General features: G+C 40.6%; 2 protein-coding genes across 2 annotated transcripts; one reads left to right on the top strand and one right to left on the bottom strand.

Annotated features, from left to right (window-relative positions):
* The first annotated feature begins 5,752 nt into the window (after positions 1–5,752).
* kat7b (K(lysine) acetyltransferase 7b) lies at positions 5,753–13,650 on the top strand. Its single transcript, XM_034106789.2, has 14 exons — positions 5,753–5,960; positions 7,325–7,475; positions 7,574–7,822; positions 7,936–8,018; positions 8,347–8,430; positions 8,598–8,696; positions 8,828–8,938; positions 9,355–9,546; positions 10,281–10,370; positions 10,494–10,634; positions 10,726–10,819; positions 11,836–11,982; positions 12,138–12,244; positions 12,681–13,650. The coding sequence occupies exons 1-14, from the start codon at positions 5,943–5,945 to the stop codon at positions 12,780–12,782; spliced, it is 1,668 nt and encodes a 555-aa protein (XP_033962680.1). The 5' UTR covers positions 5,753–5,942; the 3' UTR covers positions 12,783–13,650.
* Positions 13,299–14,780, bottom strand: LOC117464607 (uncharacterized). Its single transcript, XM_034107137.1, has 5 exons — positions 14,564–14,780; positions 14,335–14,419; positions 13,852–13,881; positions 13,687–13,740; positions 13,299–13,333 (listed from the first exon to the last, which is right to left on the bottom strand). The coding sequence occupies exons 1-5, from the start codon at positions 14,675–14,677 to the stop codon at positions 13,299–13,301; spliced, it is 318 nt and encodes a 105-aa protein (XP_033963028.1). The 5' UTR covers positions 14,678–14,780.
* Positions 14,781–15,413: the final 633 nt, after the last annotated feature.

Below are 15,413 nucleotides of genomic sequence, written 5' to 3'. Positions count from 1 at the left end.
GACTCTGCGTTGTGTTCCGTATGTGTGATGGGGTGTTATGCAGAGGGGAGGAAAACAGGACACAGCAGATTGGGATTGTGGTGGAGACGCTGAGCAGTTATTTAATTGTTGCATGTAATTATTATTATACTGCGTGCTTCTTAGTTATTCCATCTTTTGCTGTAACATGGATCTGTATGTAACTCTATATTTACTTGTTATCTACCACACTTCCTTCTACATCATACACCATTGTTACGTGCCGTAGTGTGTGTGTGGTCGTGTGTGTGTGTTTTCCTCTCTCTCCCTCTGATTGTCCCCAGGTGCAGCCTCCCCCCAGGTGATCCGAATTAACAATCAGGACTTCCATATAGGACCGGAGGAGGACGGCAGTGAGGGCCTTCTTTCTCTCCTTCTCGTCTGGCTGCATGTGTGCAGCCTGTCTCTGTGTGAGACCCAGCATAGTTGTGTTGTTTGTTGTACGTTTGTGTTGTACTTTGGCTGGTGAGCCGCCTTACTTATTGACGCATTAAAACCTCACTTAAACTCCTTCGGCATTCCGTTTCCTCTCCTTTTTCTCTCGTCCGGCTGTCTGGTGTGTCGCTACTTCCCTTGGTACCCCTAGCTCTACAAGGGAACGTAACATGGGGGCTCGTCCAATCTTTGAGACAAAGAGTGAGTATTTGGTTGTTGGTTAGTGTTGATATTGTGTGTGGTGGTGAGCAGTAGTGTATATAGGTGTAGAATTGGCTGTGAAATGATTTACTGTTGAACAGCTTCCTCAGTTTAGACAGGGGAGTGTCTAGCTGGACTGAATCAGTCCTTCCTTCAGGCACTCATTTTTTATTTTGCCTTTTTTATTTTCGGGGTAATCCTGGGTGGGGATTCATTCCCTGTTGGGGGCAGGCGATTCAGGGTTTCGGCCGCTGATGGTTGCCTTTAAAGTCGCCTCGAGCCCGACACGCTCCAGAAGATAGGTAGGTAAAGTTTGGTAGGCAGGATCTGGGGAAGTTTGTAAATAAATAATAATATTTGTAAGTAGCCGTTGCTATGGGGTCTAAATTAGATGCCAGGGTAAAAGTGCGTATGGTTCGTCTCCAGTGTGAGAGGGAGGAGCGTGAGCGTGAGCGAGAGTTTCAGCTCAGGAGGGAGCAGGAGAGCAGGAAGCAGGAGCGGGAGATCAGGAAGCATGAGCTGGAGATCAGGAAGTTGGAGGCAGACACTGCTGTCCGGATGCGTAAGCTAGAGCTCCAAGCAGCTGTGGTGGGTAATTCTGCCGTTACACCTTCAGGTTCTGCTGCTGCTTTTGATGTTGGTAGCAACATTCAGCTAGTCCCTGTCTTCCTTGAGTCGGAAGTGGAGATGTTCTTTGGTGCATTTGAGCGCATTGCTGCTGCCCTGCGCTGGCCAGAAGACGTGTGGGCCATACTTGTACAGTGCAAGCTAGTCGGCAAGGCTCAGGAGGCTTGCTCTTCTCTTTCTGTTGAGGATAGTTTGGAGTATGACAAGGTGAAAGGTGCTATTCTCAGGGCATATGAGCTTGTGCCTGAGGCCTACAGGCAGCGTTTTCGCGGCATGAAGAAAGCTTCTGGCCAAACATACGTGGACTTCGCGAGGGAGAAGAAAGTCCTCTTTGACAGGTGGTGTAGAGCATGTACAGCGGATGACATAGCTTCAGTATGTGAGCTGATGCTGTTGGAGGAGTTCAAAAACTGTGTACCGGAGCGTACGGTAGTCTATCTGAATGAGCAGAGAGTGACTACCCTTCAGCAGGCTGCCACTGGCAGATGAGAGTGCGCTGATACACAGGAGCGTTTTGTTTCAGCAGGACCCTCCTCAGCGGGACACTTATCGGAGAGCTCCTGATAATGATGTTCCCTGTGCCAGTGTTCCATTGTTAGGTCCCAGGATAGACAGAGCGTGTTTTTTTTGTCTTGACCCAGGTCACATGATAGCAGACTGTGCAGCTTGGAAGCGAAAGCAGGCCACCACTATGGCGGATGAGGAAGGGCTTGAGCTATCACACAGTGGTGTTTTGGCTCAGAGCGATTCTCCTCATCGTGATGGTTTCCGGAAAGCTCGTAACAGGCGTGCCACACATGCTCATTCTGTCTCTCTTCCAGGACCCAAGAAAAAGAGTGTTTCTTTTGTCTTGATCCTGGTCATCTAGAGGCAGAGTGTGTAGCTCGGAAGGAGCAGGTGGCAGCGGCTCTGGAAAAGCCAAAAGACCGGCACCCGGTTGCGATGCGACAGAGTGGTGAGTTGCAGTTGAGTTCTGCATCCGTCTGTGACGGTGCTGTGGGTGTGGGTGTTTCCGTCTCTGAAGCGGTTGGTGTGGACCTAGCTCAGAGCGATGTGGATCTGTGTTCAGTGAGTGGTGTGTGTGTTCCATGTGTTGCTCCGGTGTTGGCTGCTGGTGAGCAGTATAAGGTGTGTTTTATGGGGGGGAAGTGTTACGTGCCGTAGTGTGTGTGTGGTCGTGTGTGTGTGTTTTCCTCTCTCTCCCTCTGATTGTCCCCAGGTGCAGCCTCCCCCCAGGTGATCCGAATTAACAATCAGGACTTCCATATAGGACCGGAGGAGGACGGCAGTGAGGGCCTTCTTTCTCTCCTTCTCGTCTGGCTGCATGTGTGCAGCCTGTCTCTGTGTGAGACCCAGCATAGTTGTGTTGTTTGTTGTACGTTTGTGTTGTACTTTGGCTGGTGAGCCGCCTTACTTATTGACTCATTAAAACCTCACTTAAACTCCTTCGGCATTCCGTTTCCTCTCCTTTTTCTCTCGTCCGGCTGTCTGGTGTGTCGCTACTTCCCTTGGTACCCCTAGCTCTACAAGGGAACGTAACACCATCATTATACATGATGGTGTATATAGGATATATATATTTGTATACATTACATATCTGTAAATTGTATAATTTAATTTTTCGTATTTGGGATTGTTGGAAACGTCTTTTTGATCTCTGTCTATAAACACAAACTGAGTAAGATTGACAATAAAGTTGACTTTGAAAAATATATATATTCTTTATGAAAATAGTTGACTGTTGGAGAAATGAATCCAAATGAAACGTTGGACTGAACTACAACTACGCCTTTAAATCTCTACGGACTGTTTTTCAGTGGGATGGCAAGTTCCTATCTTTAAACATGTATTAGTTTTTTCTCAGAACAGATTTGATTGAAGTTAATTTAACTTTGCCGACCATGTAAGGTCATTATTAAAAAGGTACAATCAATTTGTTTAGGGTTGACTAAAATAATAAACATTTCATTTGGATAATTTACTGACAGAATAAGAAACTCAATGATGCTCTACTCACCTGTTCCTTTGTATAAAGTGAAACAGTTGAAACGATAGATTTTTAGTAAACTTAAAAACAACCTTCTCCAAAAGCTATCAAGGAATATACCGAATACTTATTTTAGAACGTTATTACATATTATTTGTATATAGTTTGAATGATCCATAATTGACAGAAGCTTGTGTTTACACTGACCTGTTACTCATATATTAATGTCTTTGTAACTTCTTTAAACCACTACCTCACTCATTTCTTTCATTCATCACGGTTCAGTAAACTAAGTGATACATGAACCAGTTTAATCATTATAATAACGTAGGATTGCAACTCTTTGAAACTGTAGGTGGCTCTTAAAAGAGCCGTTGTGTTTGGGTGTGCTGGTCTCAGGTCAGTCTAAGCCCTCTCTCCGTGGATGCGGCGCGCCAGCTGGATGTCCTTGGGCATGATAGTGACCCTCTTTGCTCGGTTCATCTTACTGAGGGGGCAGCTACATGGATGTCGGTGCAGTCCACAGTCATTGTGCAGTTGAAGGCAGAATGGATGAAGGCAGAATGAATGTATTATTGACTCCGAATGAAGCACAACTTCATGTCATACAATACATTGACTTTATTTGTAATTGTGTGAAAACATATGAGCATAATGATTAGCAAGCAGGACCTGCAGGAACAGAGCACGGTGATGGATGGAGCTGGGAAGAGAGAAGAATAAAGAAAACAGATCAACTTCATTTTCGGATATTAAAAATTCAATTTCAAAACAAGTTGCCGCTCCTACAGTTTTCTAGTGTGTAAAGATGATTTCACATGACCTATGCACAATATCACACTCAATACATGTGTGTCTCTGGGGGGTGCATTGTGCCTTTGATGTATATAAATAATATACCATAACCAAATACTATTACGTACAGTGGAAATCAGGTTGCCAGAGCAGGTCAGTGTGCATGTTCCTCAGGGTCTCAGCAGTTACAGGTGAGGGAAAGGAAATAAAAGAGAAAAAGGTTAGTAACTAACAACACTTTGAATAATTATCTCTTCTAATAATGTTCTCTCAGTAATCACTCAACTACTGTCTTTCCAACAAACAGAGTGACTCACCCTTACTGTCATCACAATGAAACACATCCAGAAGAATGTCATGCAAAGCTCCCTGCCTGCCTTCGACTCTCCCTGACTGCTTCCTTAGCACCCGGTGGATGGCGCAGTAGGCTACTCTTCAAATGTTTCACGAAATACTTACCATCATGACTACTCTTACTGTTTAACATGTTGGTTTACTTCATGTAATAAAATAATAACTTCATGGTAAGGCTACTAAAAATGACAAGGCTAAGTAATGTAATGCTAACTAACGTGCTCGCTACTCGTCGCTACTAGCTAGGTAGCTAACTTGACTGTGTTCCATGCACAACATGTATATTACCTGATATGTCTGATCCGGCGACTCCTGGTCCTTTCATCAGACGGGCAAGTGGTATGATCACTTATGTGATTACAACCTGGTACAAAGCACACATGCATCTTGTAAAAGTGAATTTATTTTTAGCAATCTCTTATTTATTGGAGGGAATAAATCGGTTATGAGATCTTCTTCTTCTTCTTCGCTTTAATTACGAGTCGCAACCACTTGGAGAATTATCGCCTGTGACATCACTTACGCGAGCCAGAATGGGATTTGTAGTCTTTGTAGTCGCGTATTTTTAATAGTCTTATATTTCAACAGTTTTACGACAAAATGTGACTTTTTTGACATGGAACTTATTGTTTAAGATTGACAAACATCATATGTGTAGTTCGTGGCACAATTCAAACGGGATCAAAAGATACGTGTTCTCTCTCCATTGAATTCAATGTTAATGTTTCGCTTCCGGGGTCCCATGGGCCGGAAGTAGATGGGCGTGACTTCGCCTCTCTATGCCCCTATGGTCATTATTTTTTTGCCACACACATTAAATAGGACAATACTCTGAGCATGCGCAGTGTAGTTTTTAAACAGGGAGAGGGAGGGGCAGGATCGGGTTTTGTCCCACATGGCTCTAAACAGCTCAATAGGCACACACTGTAGACACTAATTAGAAGAACACAGACTAAAACAGCAATGTACCGACGAATCAGATGATTAAACATGATCTTAACATATATTTTATATATTTTTTGTAATCATTATTTGTAATACTTTCTGCTGACACTAGGTGGGGGCTGTGCCCCACCTGCCCCTAATGACCAGTCGCCACTGAGTATTACATAGAAAATAATGCAAATTAAAAAGCAATCTGATGTTCATTTGCTGCTATATGTTGTGTATATAACTACTTACTAGTATTACTAGATGATGTGGTGATATAAATAAGGTTCAATGCTTTAAAAAACAACAATATGGAACAATACGCAATCTGTTGCTGCTTCTGATGAATTTACACTATTACCATGGAAACTACCGGAACTTGTCGCCCCCTGCCGGTGCGGCGGATCAACGTCAGCACCGGAAATGCAAGCCTCCGTTCTGTCTGTGGCGCGATAGACCCAACGCTGTGTACATAAAAACTTCTGCCTGGAAACAAATCAATAAAGAGTTTCCTTTCATCACCATATCTTAAGTTTGGGATATTTTGCCAATCGACACTACAAACTCACGGGAAATATTGCTCATCAGGTGGAAAATGCCACGTAGACGACAGGTAAGAGGGATATTAGCATTATTAGCATTAGCTTAGCTAGTTCTCATTATTCGACCATTTAAAATGCTAAAACAGCAAACGTTAAGTACACATTCAGTTCATCAAACAAATTTTAACCAACATGTTGATTTCCAACTGTATTTTTTGTCGCATTTGTCTTTTGTCAACATGTTCAGTTTACTTCAAAGGAAGCTAAATGTAAAGAATATCCTACTTTTAAATATTGTTATCTGTAATTTGGCCCTTCATAGTGTTTATTTGTCAGACAGATTTGTATCTTTCACGGTCATCTTGTATATATTTTTACCTTTTTTAGTTCTGTTTTGTTTTCCATTTTTGTTTTATATTTTTGCTTCAGTCCGGATGCTCCACCATATTCCAATCAATTATTCCCCCATTTTAAATGCCAAACCAACAAACGTTTTGTTCACATTAAGTTAGTCAAACAGCTTTTACCAAACTCATTGCATTTCAACTCTATTAGTTGTCATGTTTTGCTTTTGTCAACATGTTTAGTTAACTTTAAAGGAAGATAACTGAAGGTACACTTTGATGGACGGCAACAAATAGCTAAACCATAGCTATAACTTTACTTTGGATATTTTCTTAATAAAACGATGCTTTATTTTGGTTAGATCACGGCCGAATTTACCATAAGACAACAATAACTCGTATTATATAAATAATATGTGTATAGTCAGATAAAGGGAAGCTCTAGTGAGCACTACATCCTAAAAATGCACGATTTGCTCAAGCAGTTTGGTGCCACAGTCTATTAGCCGTTGGAGACAACTAAGCTAACATGACACGTAAAGCTAACAACAATGCTAGGTTTCTGGAGTGCTAACCAGGCTATGTTGTGTCGTGTAGCCGCTACTATTGCCAGCAAATTGTACATTATTTGAGTAGTTGTAATAAGAAAACGTGTCAAATGCCATTTGTAGTAGAATATAATAATTAGTCGGCCGCAAACGTTAGTAACAGCTGTTTAGCCTAAAACAAGCCCAGCTAGCAGCGAGCTAGCACCTGTTTGTTGGATCCTTTTAAAAGAAAAGACAATATTTACACAAAATGTAATCATTTGAGAAAGTGAGTTCAGTTAACTATGACATGTACGTTATTCAAAGTGGATGCTGTGCTGATTTATAAAGAGGTGGTGGGGAGCAGAAATGTAAAACATGTTTGCTGGATTTAACAAACTGGATTCTTACAAAAATGGGTCAAACCTTTAACGGCAATTTCTACACACACATCCCGTTTTCCTATATTTTAAAATAATATTTTGTATTAAGAAACAACAAATGTTTTGTCCATGATGTTATACCATGTAAAGGATGCCTCTCATTGTATCCCCCCCCTGATAGAGACATATGGTTGGAAGTGGGTCAGATGGAACTGAAGACTCTGACTCCTCCGCTGAAAGAGATCAGACCAATAGTTCAGAAAGCGACGGAAACCTTTCCAAGAGACAGCGCCTCACCCGAGCCTCTACTCGCCTTAGCCAAAGCTCTCAAGGTTGGCCAACATCCTTTTTAAATACAATATACAATTTTAACAGTATACTTCATCATAGCTGTTTTCTTTACGTCTTGTTTTCACTCCTTTTGCTTTAGACACTCCAGACTTGAAGCGAACTGCAGACCATGATGAATCCCCACCGTTGACGCCCACAGGAAATGCCCCATCTTCTGAATCGGAGCTGGACATCTCCAGCCCCAATGCCTCACATGATGAGAGCCAGGCCAAAGATCAGGCCAGCCGAGACTCGGATAAAGACCTCTCCCATCGACCCAAGCGCCGCCGCTGTCACGAGACATACAACTTCAACATGAAATGCCCCACGCCAGGATGCAATTCACTCGGTAAAATCCCTGCCCTTTTTAAAAAATGTAAACAAGGTTATTCCGTGACATCATGTACTATCATAATGTCATTTTATTCATTGAAATATATTTCCTTTTCTCAATGTATCCAGGTCACCTCACAGGGAAACATGAGCGTCATTTTGCTGTGTCAGGTTGTCCTCTTTACCACAATCTCTCTGCTGATGAATGCAAGGTGAGATGATGATATGTTATTGCAGTTGATTGTTTACTATCATAAGCTATAGATAAAGTTGGCCAACACTTGTCTTGGTATAATGTGTATGTTGTATTTCTGTTAGCTACGGTTTCCTTGGCTGGCCAATTTTTTCTGTTTTTTTTTTTTTTTACTTGATAAAAAAACAGCATTGAAGTACTGTGTTTTACATTTGATTGTTATGGTAGTTAGTCTTATGGTTAATAACAAACAATTAACAGAGCATTAACTTCCAATACATTGATAAGGCTTAGCAAAACACAAGAAGCTATTTCACACAAGAGATTAATCTTACTCTTCATTACAGGTGAAAGCTATCAGCCGCGAGAAACAAGAGGATGAGCTGAAGGGGCAGGAAGAAAACAACTCGCGCCATGCTACTCGCCACCAGGTAGCCTCTTTTTGCTATGATTAGCATTAGCATTAATCGCGTTTTCTTCGACATGTATCATATGAATGTTCTTCTTGATTGTTTGCAGAGATAACAAATTACACATTGAGTTGTTATTGTGCACATTTTGTATTACCATAAAAGGAAATGTATTTCTATCTTTTCAGACACCTACATCCAAACAGAGCAAATACAAGGAGCAGGTGGCTGAGATGAGGAAGGGCCGAAACTCTGGCCTTCAGAAGGAGCAGAAAGAAAAACACATGGTACATCGCTGGCTCTCAAACATGCACTTTCTCACTTTGACTCTCACTCCATGTGGCTCTTTCACACCTGCTGGGCTATTTATATGTTTGATATCATTTGATCTTTATTCATTTTAATGTCTGGTCCACAGGAACACCGACAGACACACAGCAACACCAGAGAGCCTCTGCTGGAGAATATCACCAGTGAATATGACCTGGAGCTCTTCAGAAAAGCCCAGGCCCGCGCATCTGAAGATCTGGTAAGGGGCTGTTTTATATTACCATTATTATATATTAAATAACTGTATTCAGGTTTCCTGCTCGGTATGGGAAACTAGGGAATTGGATTTTTAGTTATTCTCAGGTCTAGATAAGCATGGGAAAATATTTGGTTTTCCAGACTGCTGTGGGTAAATGCAATTTATCAGAGGGCTGGGTTTACAATTCCACAAATGAAGCCTGGTTCGCTAGGGATTTCAAATGGACAAAGAGAGCTAATTACAAACCATATGCAAAATAACTCTAGTAACAGTATCCCCTGAACTTAGATTCACAAATATGGTCTTTTTTTTAAAAGAAGTCTATAAATGTGTGACATTTTGAAATGGAAACTATGTGTGTATCACAACGGTTGATGCTAAGATCAGCAGTAACACCTTCTCCATCCCTCCTGCAGGAGAAGCTGCGTATCCAGGGTCAGATAACGGAGGGCAGCAACATGATAAAGACCATCCTGTTCGGCCGCTACGAGCTGGACACCTGGTACCACTCCCCGTATCCCGAGGAGTACGCACGCCTGGGCCGCCTCTACGTCTGCGAATTCTGCCTCAAGTACATGAAGAGCCAGACCATTCTCAGGAGACACATGGTGAGGGTCAATTACTGTTTCACTGCCATGGTGATTTCCACTGGATGTTTGATTCTGTTGTGTCTTTAGGACATATATCATATGTCTTAATAGATGACCGACTCACTTATAGTTCATATTAATACAACAGGGTTCCTACGGTCATTACAAACCTGGAAAAGTCATGGAAATTCAAAAAGCTAATTCCAGGCCCTGGAAAAGTTCTGGAAAACAATATTTTTCCCAAGGTTTTGGAAAAGTCATGGAAATGTAACTAAAGTTGCATAAAACATAATTTATATTTGATCTAATCGACGAAATAGTAATACTATAATGATAATAAATACTGTATCGTATAGTGATGAAACGTAAAATGGCATTTAACTGACGAGGTATTTTGCTGGTGAGAGATTTTAGTTGCTTTAGCGTGTAGAAGCTAGTAAGCCTACTATTGGATTTGTTTTAGATAGGCACAACATGTGTCGGACCTTATTTTCCTGTTCCATGTTCAAATAAACCATTTTCAGTGAGAGAGAGTAATTTTTTTGGTCATGGAAAAGTCTTTGAAAATCATTGGTGAACCCTGATACAAGTAAAAAAGCGTCACATGAATTGGATCGTCTATAATTTAGAATTTTTATTTAATCTATCATCATGCTTTATTTAACATTGGATTATGTATTTATAATGTCTGTTTATAATATCTAAGTCTTAGGAAATGATGCTAATGTGTGTTTTATTATGTGTCCTTTCAGGCCAAGTGTGTGTGGAAGCATCCTCCAGGAGACGAGGTGTACAGAAAAGGAGGAATATCTGTGTTTGAAGTCGATGGCAAAAAGAATAAGGTAGGACTTTAAAATCTTCATTCCCTCTGGTAGTATAGAAACTTGGAGACTGGTTACACACACACCTGAAAAGCAAGCACTTCAGGCAGTGATTTAATACTAATTAGTAGCGTTCCCCCTCAGATCTACTGCCAGAACCTGTGTTTACTTGCCAAACTGTTCTTGGACCACAAAACGCTTTACTACGATGTGGAGCCGTTTCTCTTCTACGTCATGACCGAAGCCGACAACACCGGCTGCCATCTGGTGGGATACTTTTCCAAAGTAAGTGTGAAAATAAGATTTATTCCGTGTGTACAAAATGTTTTATATATTTTTGTACACATTACCAACTGGAATGTTTTTGTATCACCAGGAGAAGAACTCATTCCTGAACTACAACGTCTCCTGTATCCTGACGATGCCGCAGTACATGAGGCAGGGCTTTGGAAAGATGCTCATCGACTTCAGTAAGCCTCCACTGATTTAATTCAATGGCACCAAAACAAATTCAACTAAAAGATTAAGGCATTTAAAGGAAAAAAGTACATCCTCTTAAATAACTTTTTGCTTAATTAATGGAATGTAGAATATTTCTAATATAGCCTTTGAGTAATATTTATCCAGGGCTGTGCATAAACTTGTATGAGACTGTTTTGTTGTGATTTTATGGGATTTATGTGTTTTCAAAAAGAAAATGTTTTCTACGCGTTTATTATGCTTAAAGCATAATTGCAGATAAAGATTATTGGGGGATAATTTGCCCTGCATGTCCTCCTTCGCCCTCTGACGCAGCTGACCAACCTTGAGCAGCCGCTATCTCCCATAAGGAGGGGCTGCCCTAGCAAGTTGTTGATGTTGCCAGTTGATGACCGGGCAACTCTCCGTCAGAGATAGTTATTGTTGTGGGACACCTGGAACACATCCTTCTCGGGGTGTCGATGACCCCGAGCCATAAGCGACAACAACTGCGATTGAGGCGTGTGGATCAGGGGGTCACAGGTTCAAACCCCACTGCAGTCAGCATGTCGTTGTGTTCCTTGGCAAGACACATCACCCCAAAGTCGCTTTGGATAAAAAGCATCTAACAAGTAACATGTAATGTAATGTGATTCAGTTTCCTCAGCTGTTTAGTCTCTCTATTGAAGAATGTTGATTATTACACTCTGAACTAGTTAAAACCTGGAGCCACAGGAGGGTCTTCAGAATTGATTGTGGCATCTCAACCGTGTGGTCAAACCGTGGCCCGTGACATGTCTTGTGACCTCTCCGCCCGAAGCTCCAAATAAACCGTCAGTGTTTGCCATCAAAGCTCCAGCTCTCCTCGTGTCTCTCCGAGTCCTGACTCCAGTTGCTTCAGAGGTTTCCCCCACAGAGATCAGAAGTCATCACTTGCATACGGCCTTATTATTATGGTCTAGTCTTCTTTACATGAATGCAAACGGCTGCTCTTCCTCACTCTCCTCTCTTCTCCTCCTTCTTTCAGGCTACCTGCTGTCTAAAGTGGAGGAGAGGGTGGGCTCACCTGAGAGACCCCTGTCTGACCTGGGCCTCATCAGTTACCGTAGTTACTGGAAGGAAGTGTTGCTCAGATACATGTACAACTTCCAGGGCAAAGAGATCTCCATCAAAGGTGAGTGAAAACACAGAAGTCAAACAATACCACTTTACTGCTGTGAGGATAATGAACACTCTGTAGGTTGTGAAAGATGTATGACCACAGGAAGAGATGGTATTTGTAGACAAAGTACACACACATGATTTTCACCGTAATATTTATTGATGCAGAGATCAGCCAGGAGACGGCAGTGAATCCGGTGGACATTGTGAGCACGCTGCAGTCTCTCCAGATGCTGAAGTATTGGAAAGGAAAGCATTTGGTGTTGAAGCGACAGGTAAGATGTCGGTCCGTTGACCTTTTTATATTTTAGTTTATTATCTCTCGTTAAGGAGCCCTATAATGCTTTTTGGGGTTGTCCCTTTCCTGTAGGTTTTTCTGCATGTTAATGATCTGCAAAGGCTTAAATCCCAAAAATAAATTCAAAATGTTAAAACCTATATCATGTTGGGACAACTCTCATATCTGGCTGAAATCTTAAAATCAACATTTTCTTCCAGTCAAACACATATTTTAAAAGGAAAGACAGGAGTCTAACCTTTATCTGTTTTGGAAATATTCAGTAAATATTGTCCCCTAAATTACAAGACACTGCTATTAAAGTGATCACAAATATTTTATATCTAATGTTTCCCCCCTATTAAATTCAGTTTCATTTAATTTTAATCCGTATATATTTGACAGCCCAGTTGTTCCTTTCCTCCCCCTCTCAGGACCTGATAGATGAGTGGAGAGCGAAGGAGATCAAGCGAGGCAACAGCAACAAAACCATCGACCCCAGCTCTCTGAAGTGGACCCCCCCCAAAGGGACATGAGCACTAAAGACCCTCAGGCTACGGAATGAACTCACCTCCAGCCTCACCAGCCACAAGTAGCCTCGACCTCCAAACTGTCAATAAAGACCAGTGGTCATCCTTTCCTTTCACGTTACTTTGTTTTTTTTACTTTTTAACTTTAGATTTGAAGCACCCTACGTTCCAAATTCAATCAACTAACTACAAAAGAGAATGTCCTTTCCCGTTTCTTTTTACAACTGCGTACATCTACTAAGCTTTGAATGTTAATGATAAATGATCCGGTGTGACGTGAATGTTTTTGCTTTTCTCATGCAAAAAAAAAATGTATTTACCAGCGTTTACAGGCTGTTATTTTTTTATTTCATTCAGGAAATGTGCATTTAAAGATGGTTTCTGTTTGGAATTAAGTGTCGGCATGATTTGAAAACGTCAGCGGAGTGTGTTTCGAGGAGTGTGAGACGTATGGTGACTCTTCTTTGGTTGATGTAAAATTGTATAGATCATTATAACGTACACTTATTTCTTAAAGCTCCATCAATACAAGATGTGGACCCATTCCTCCGATGAACCTGCCAAATAATGGAAAAAATGAATTATAGATATTTTTAATTTGCTCAGAATAAAAAGAAAATGGCGCCACTGCAAGAATGCACATAGAAATAAGACACCTCAGGTTTTTATACGATCATACCTTGCTTGCGTGGTTTCTCTGAGACATCGAAGGCCGTGGTTGTTGCAGGAAATATTCTTTTTAAAGACTCTGTAATAAAACATCTTCATTTCAGTGGGACAGTATTTGCCTTGTACTTTGAATCTAGCTGTTACATGTGTATTAGCAATTTGATATTTTTAATATCAATAAAGCTGCTTTGATATTTTGAAATGAGCTACACTTTGTTTTGTTGGAGTTTTCTTTGCTCACCGCCACTGGAAACGCTTCTTCCCATCAGACCCACAAACGCCTCTCCTTTGTTTCCTGTCAGTGTGAGGAGGAGGAAGAGACTCAATTTACAATGACCCATTTCATGTTCGAGATATAATAATGCTGTCACAACAAACAACCTGAAAGTGACATCAAGCTACTTACGTCTATTTACTTTAAAAGGCTTCTTTGGATCTGAGGAATAGTAAAAAAAAAAAACAAGGTTATCAATGTTTTTTATAATCATTTATCATGTTTTCATATTTTAAAGCATAAACGATGTGAGATAGTGTGCTCTAAATACCTCACCTTAATTTGTATTAATTAATTTGCATATTGTATATAGAATACTATATTTATTTATCTTTTTTAGTAGTAGATTGTTCTATTATAGAGAACACTAACTTGTTTTGTATATTATTTATGTATATTATATTATGCATTCTTTAGATACTCAATACTGTTCAAATGTATACATTTACTGTTAATATATAATTTGTATTCTATTTATGCCTTTTTAACCAGAACAATGTCCTAATTTGGGATCATTAAATCAGTATATCTTAATTAATCTAATTTCCACAGACATATACACTATAGAGAAGAGAAAATATGTAATATGTGTTTAAATAAGAGATGAGAGGCCACCTGAGCGTTTCCCCATGAGTCCGTGGAAGCGCAGAGCTTTGGATCTTTTCATCAGACTGATCAGACTTTCCTCCAGAGACTCATCCTACCAGAAACATTTATTATTGCAGAAAAATAATTAAAGAGCGGACTGGATAACTACAGAGCATTCAATCAGACATTTAAAAAAACTCCAGCAATACAAAATAGTATATTTGATTATCTCTCTCTGCCCAAAACGGACGCTCACCTGCCAGTCTGGAGATAATTCTCTCTCCTCTCCCGCACTGGAGGACAGCGCCTGATAGGTCTTCAGCAGAGCACAAAAAGTCACAACAACCAGCCATAGCTTCCAGTTTTCCATTTCTCAGTCAGGAAGAAATGTTTTTGGTCCCGTAAATCTTCAATCAAAACAGCAGTTTGTTCTTTAGCTGAAAAGACAGATACTGTGTCATTCTGATCGCCCTATCTGTATTCAGGGTGCATTTATACCTCTACCCCATGCTGTTAGACCCCTCCCCTCCAACCATTGTGATGCACATTGCATGTATACACTTCTGGGTTTGCTTTATTAGATCATACTGTCTCTTTATAATTCAAGATTTCAGTATTTTGCAACCATATTTTGCTTCAATATTTGGTGAATAAAATGTTTTTTCAAATGTATTTTCTCCGTTTTTTCACAGTTGGTATAAGATGTCTTCCAAAGATTTACAAGCTGTGTACAATTATCAGAAAACCCCACAATAATATTAAAGTTTTAATATTTGCTTTTGAGATTGTCATCTTTCATTTCCATTTTTATTGGACATCTGTTCTGCTGTAGGTCTATTTGTATCCTTATGATGTGCACATGCTTCTTTGATATCACTGATGAGGGCAGGACATGCAGCGCTTTGACCGACGCTCTGCAAATATCACGACCTGCTTTGAAGAGAGAGCTTTATTGGACGGCAAATTGACCTGGCAGCGAGTTCTGGAAGTATCCAATCACACAACAACGCAGATGTGACCCCTGACCTGAGATATTTATTGAATTATAAAGATTTAGGATGGAAATGCTGAAGGTTGAAGAATAGTATAAGGGCCATGCAACAAAT

This window comes from Pseudochaenichthys georgianus, chromosome 19 (genome assembly GCF_902827115.2).
Source record: "Pseudochaenichthys georgianus chromosome 19, fPseGeo1.2, whole genome shotgun sequence".
Lineage (NCBI taxonomy): Eukaryota > Metazoa > Chordata > Actinopteri > Perciformes > Channichthyidae > Pseudochaenichthys > Pseudochaenichthys georgianus.
The sequence above is the reverse complement of the archived record's forward strand: the minus strand, read 5'-3'. Positions and strand labels throughout refer to the sequence as shown.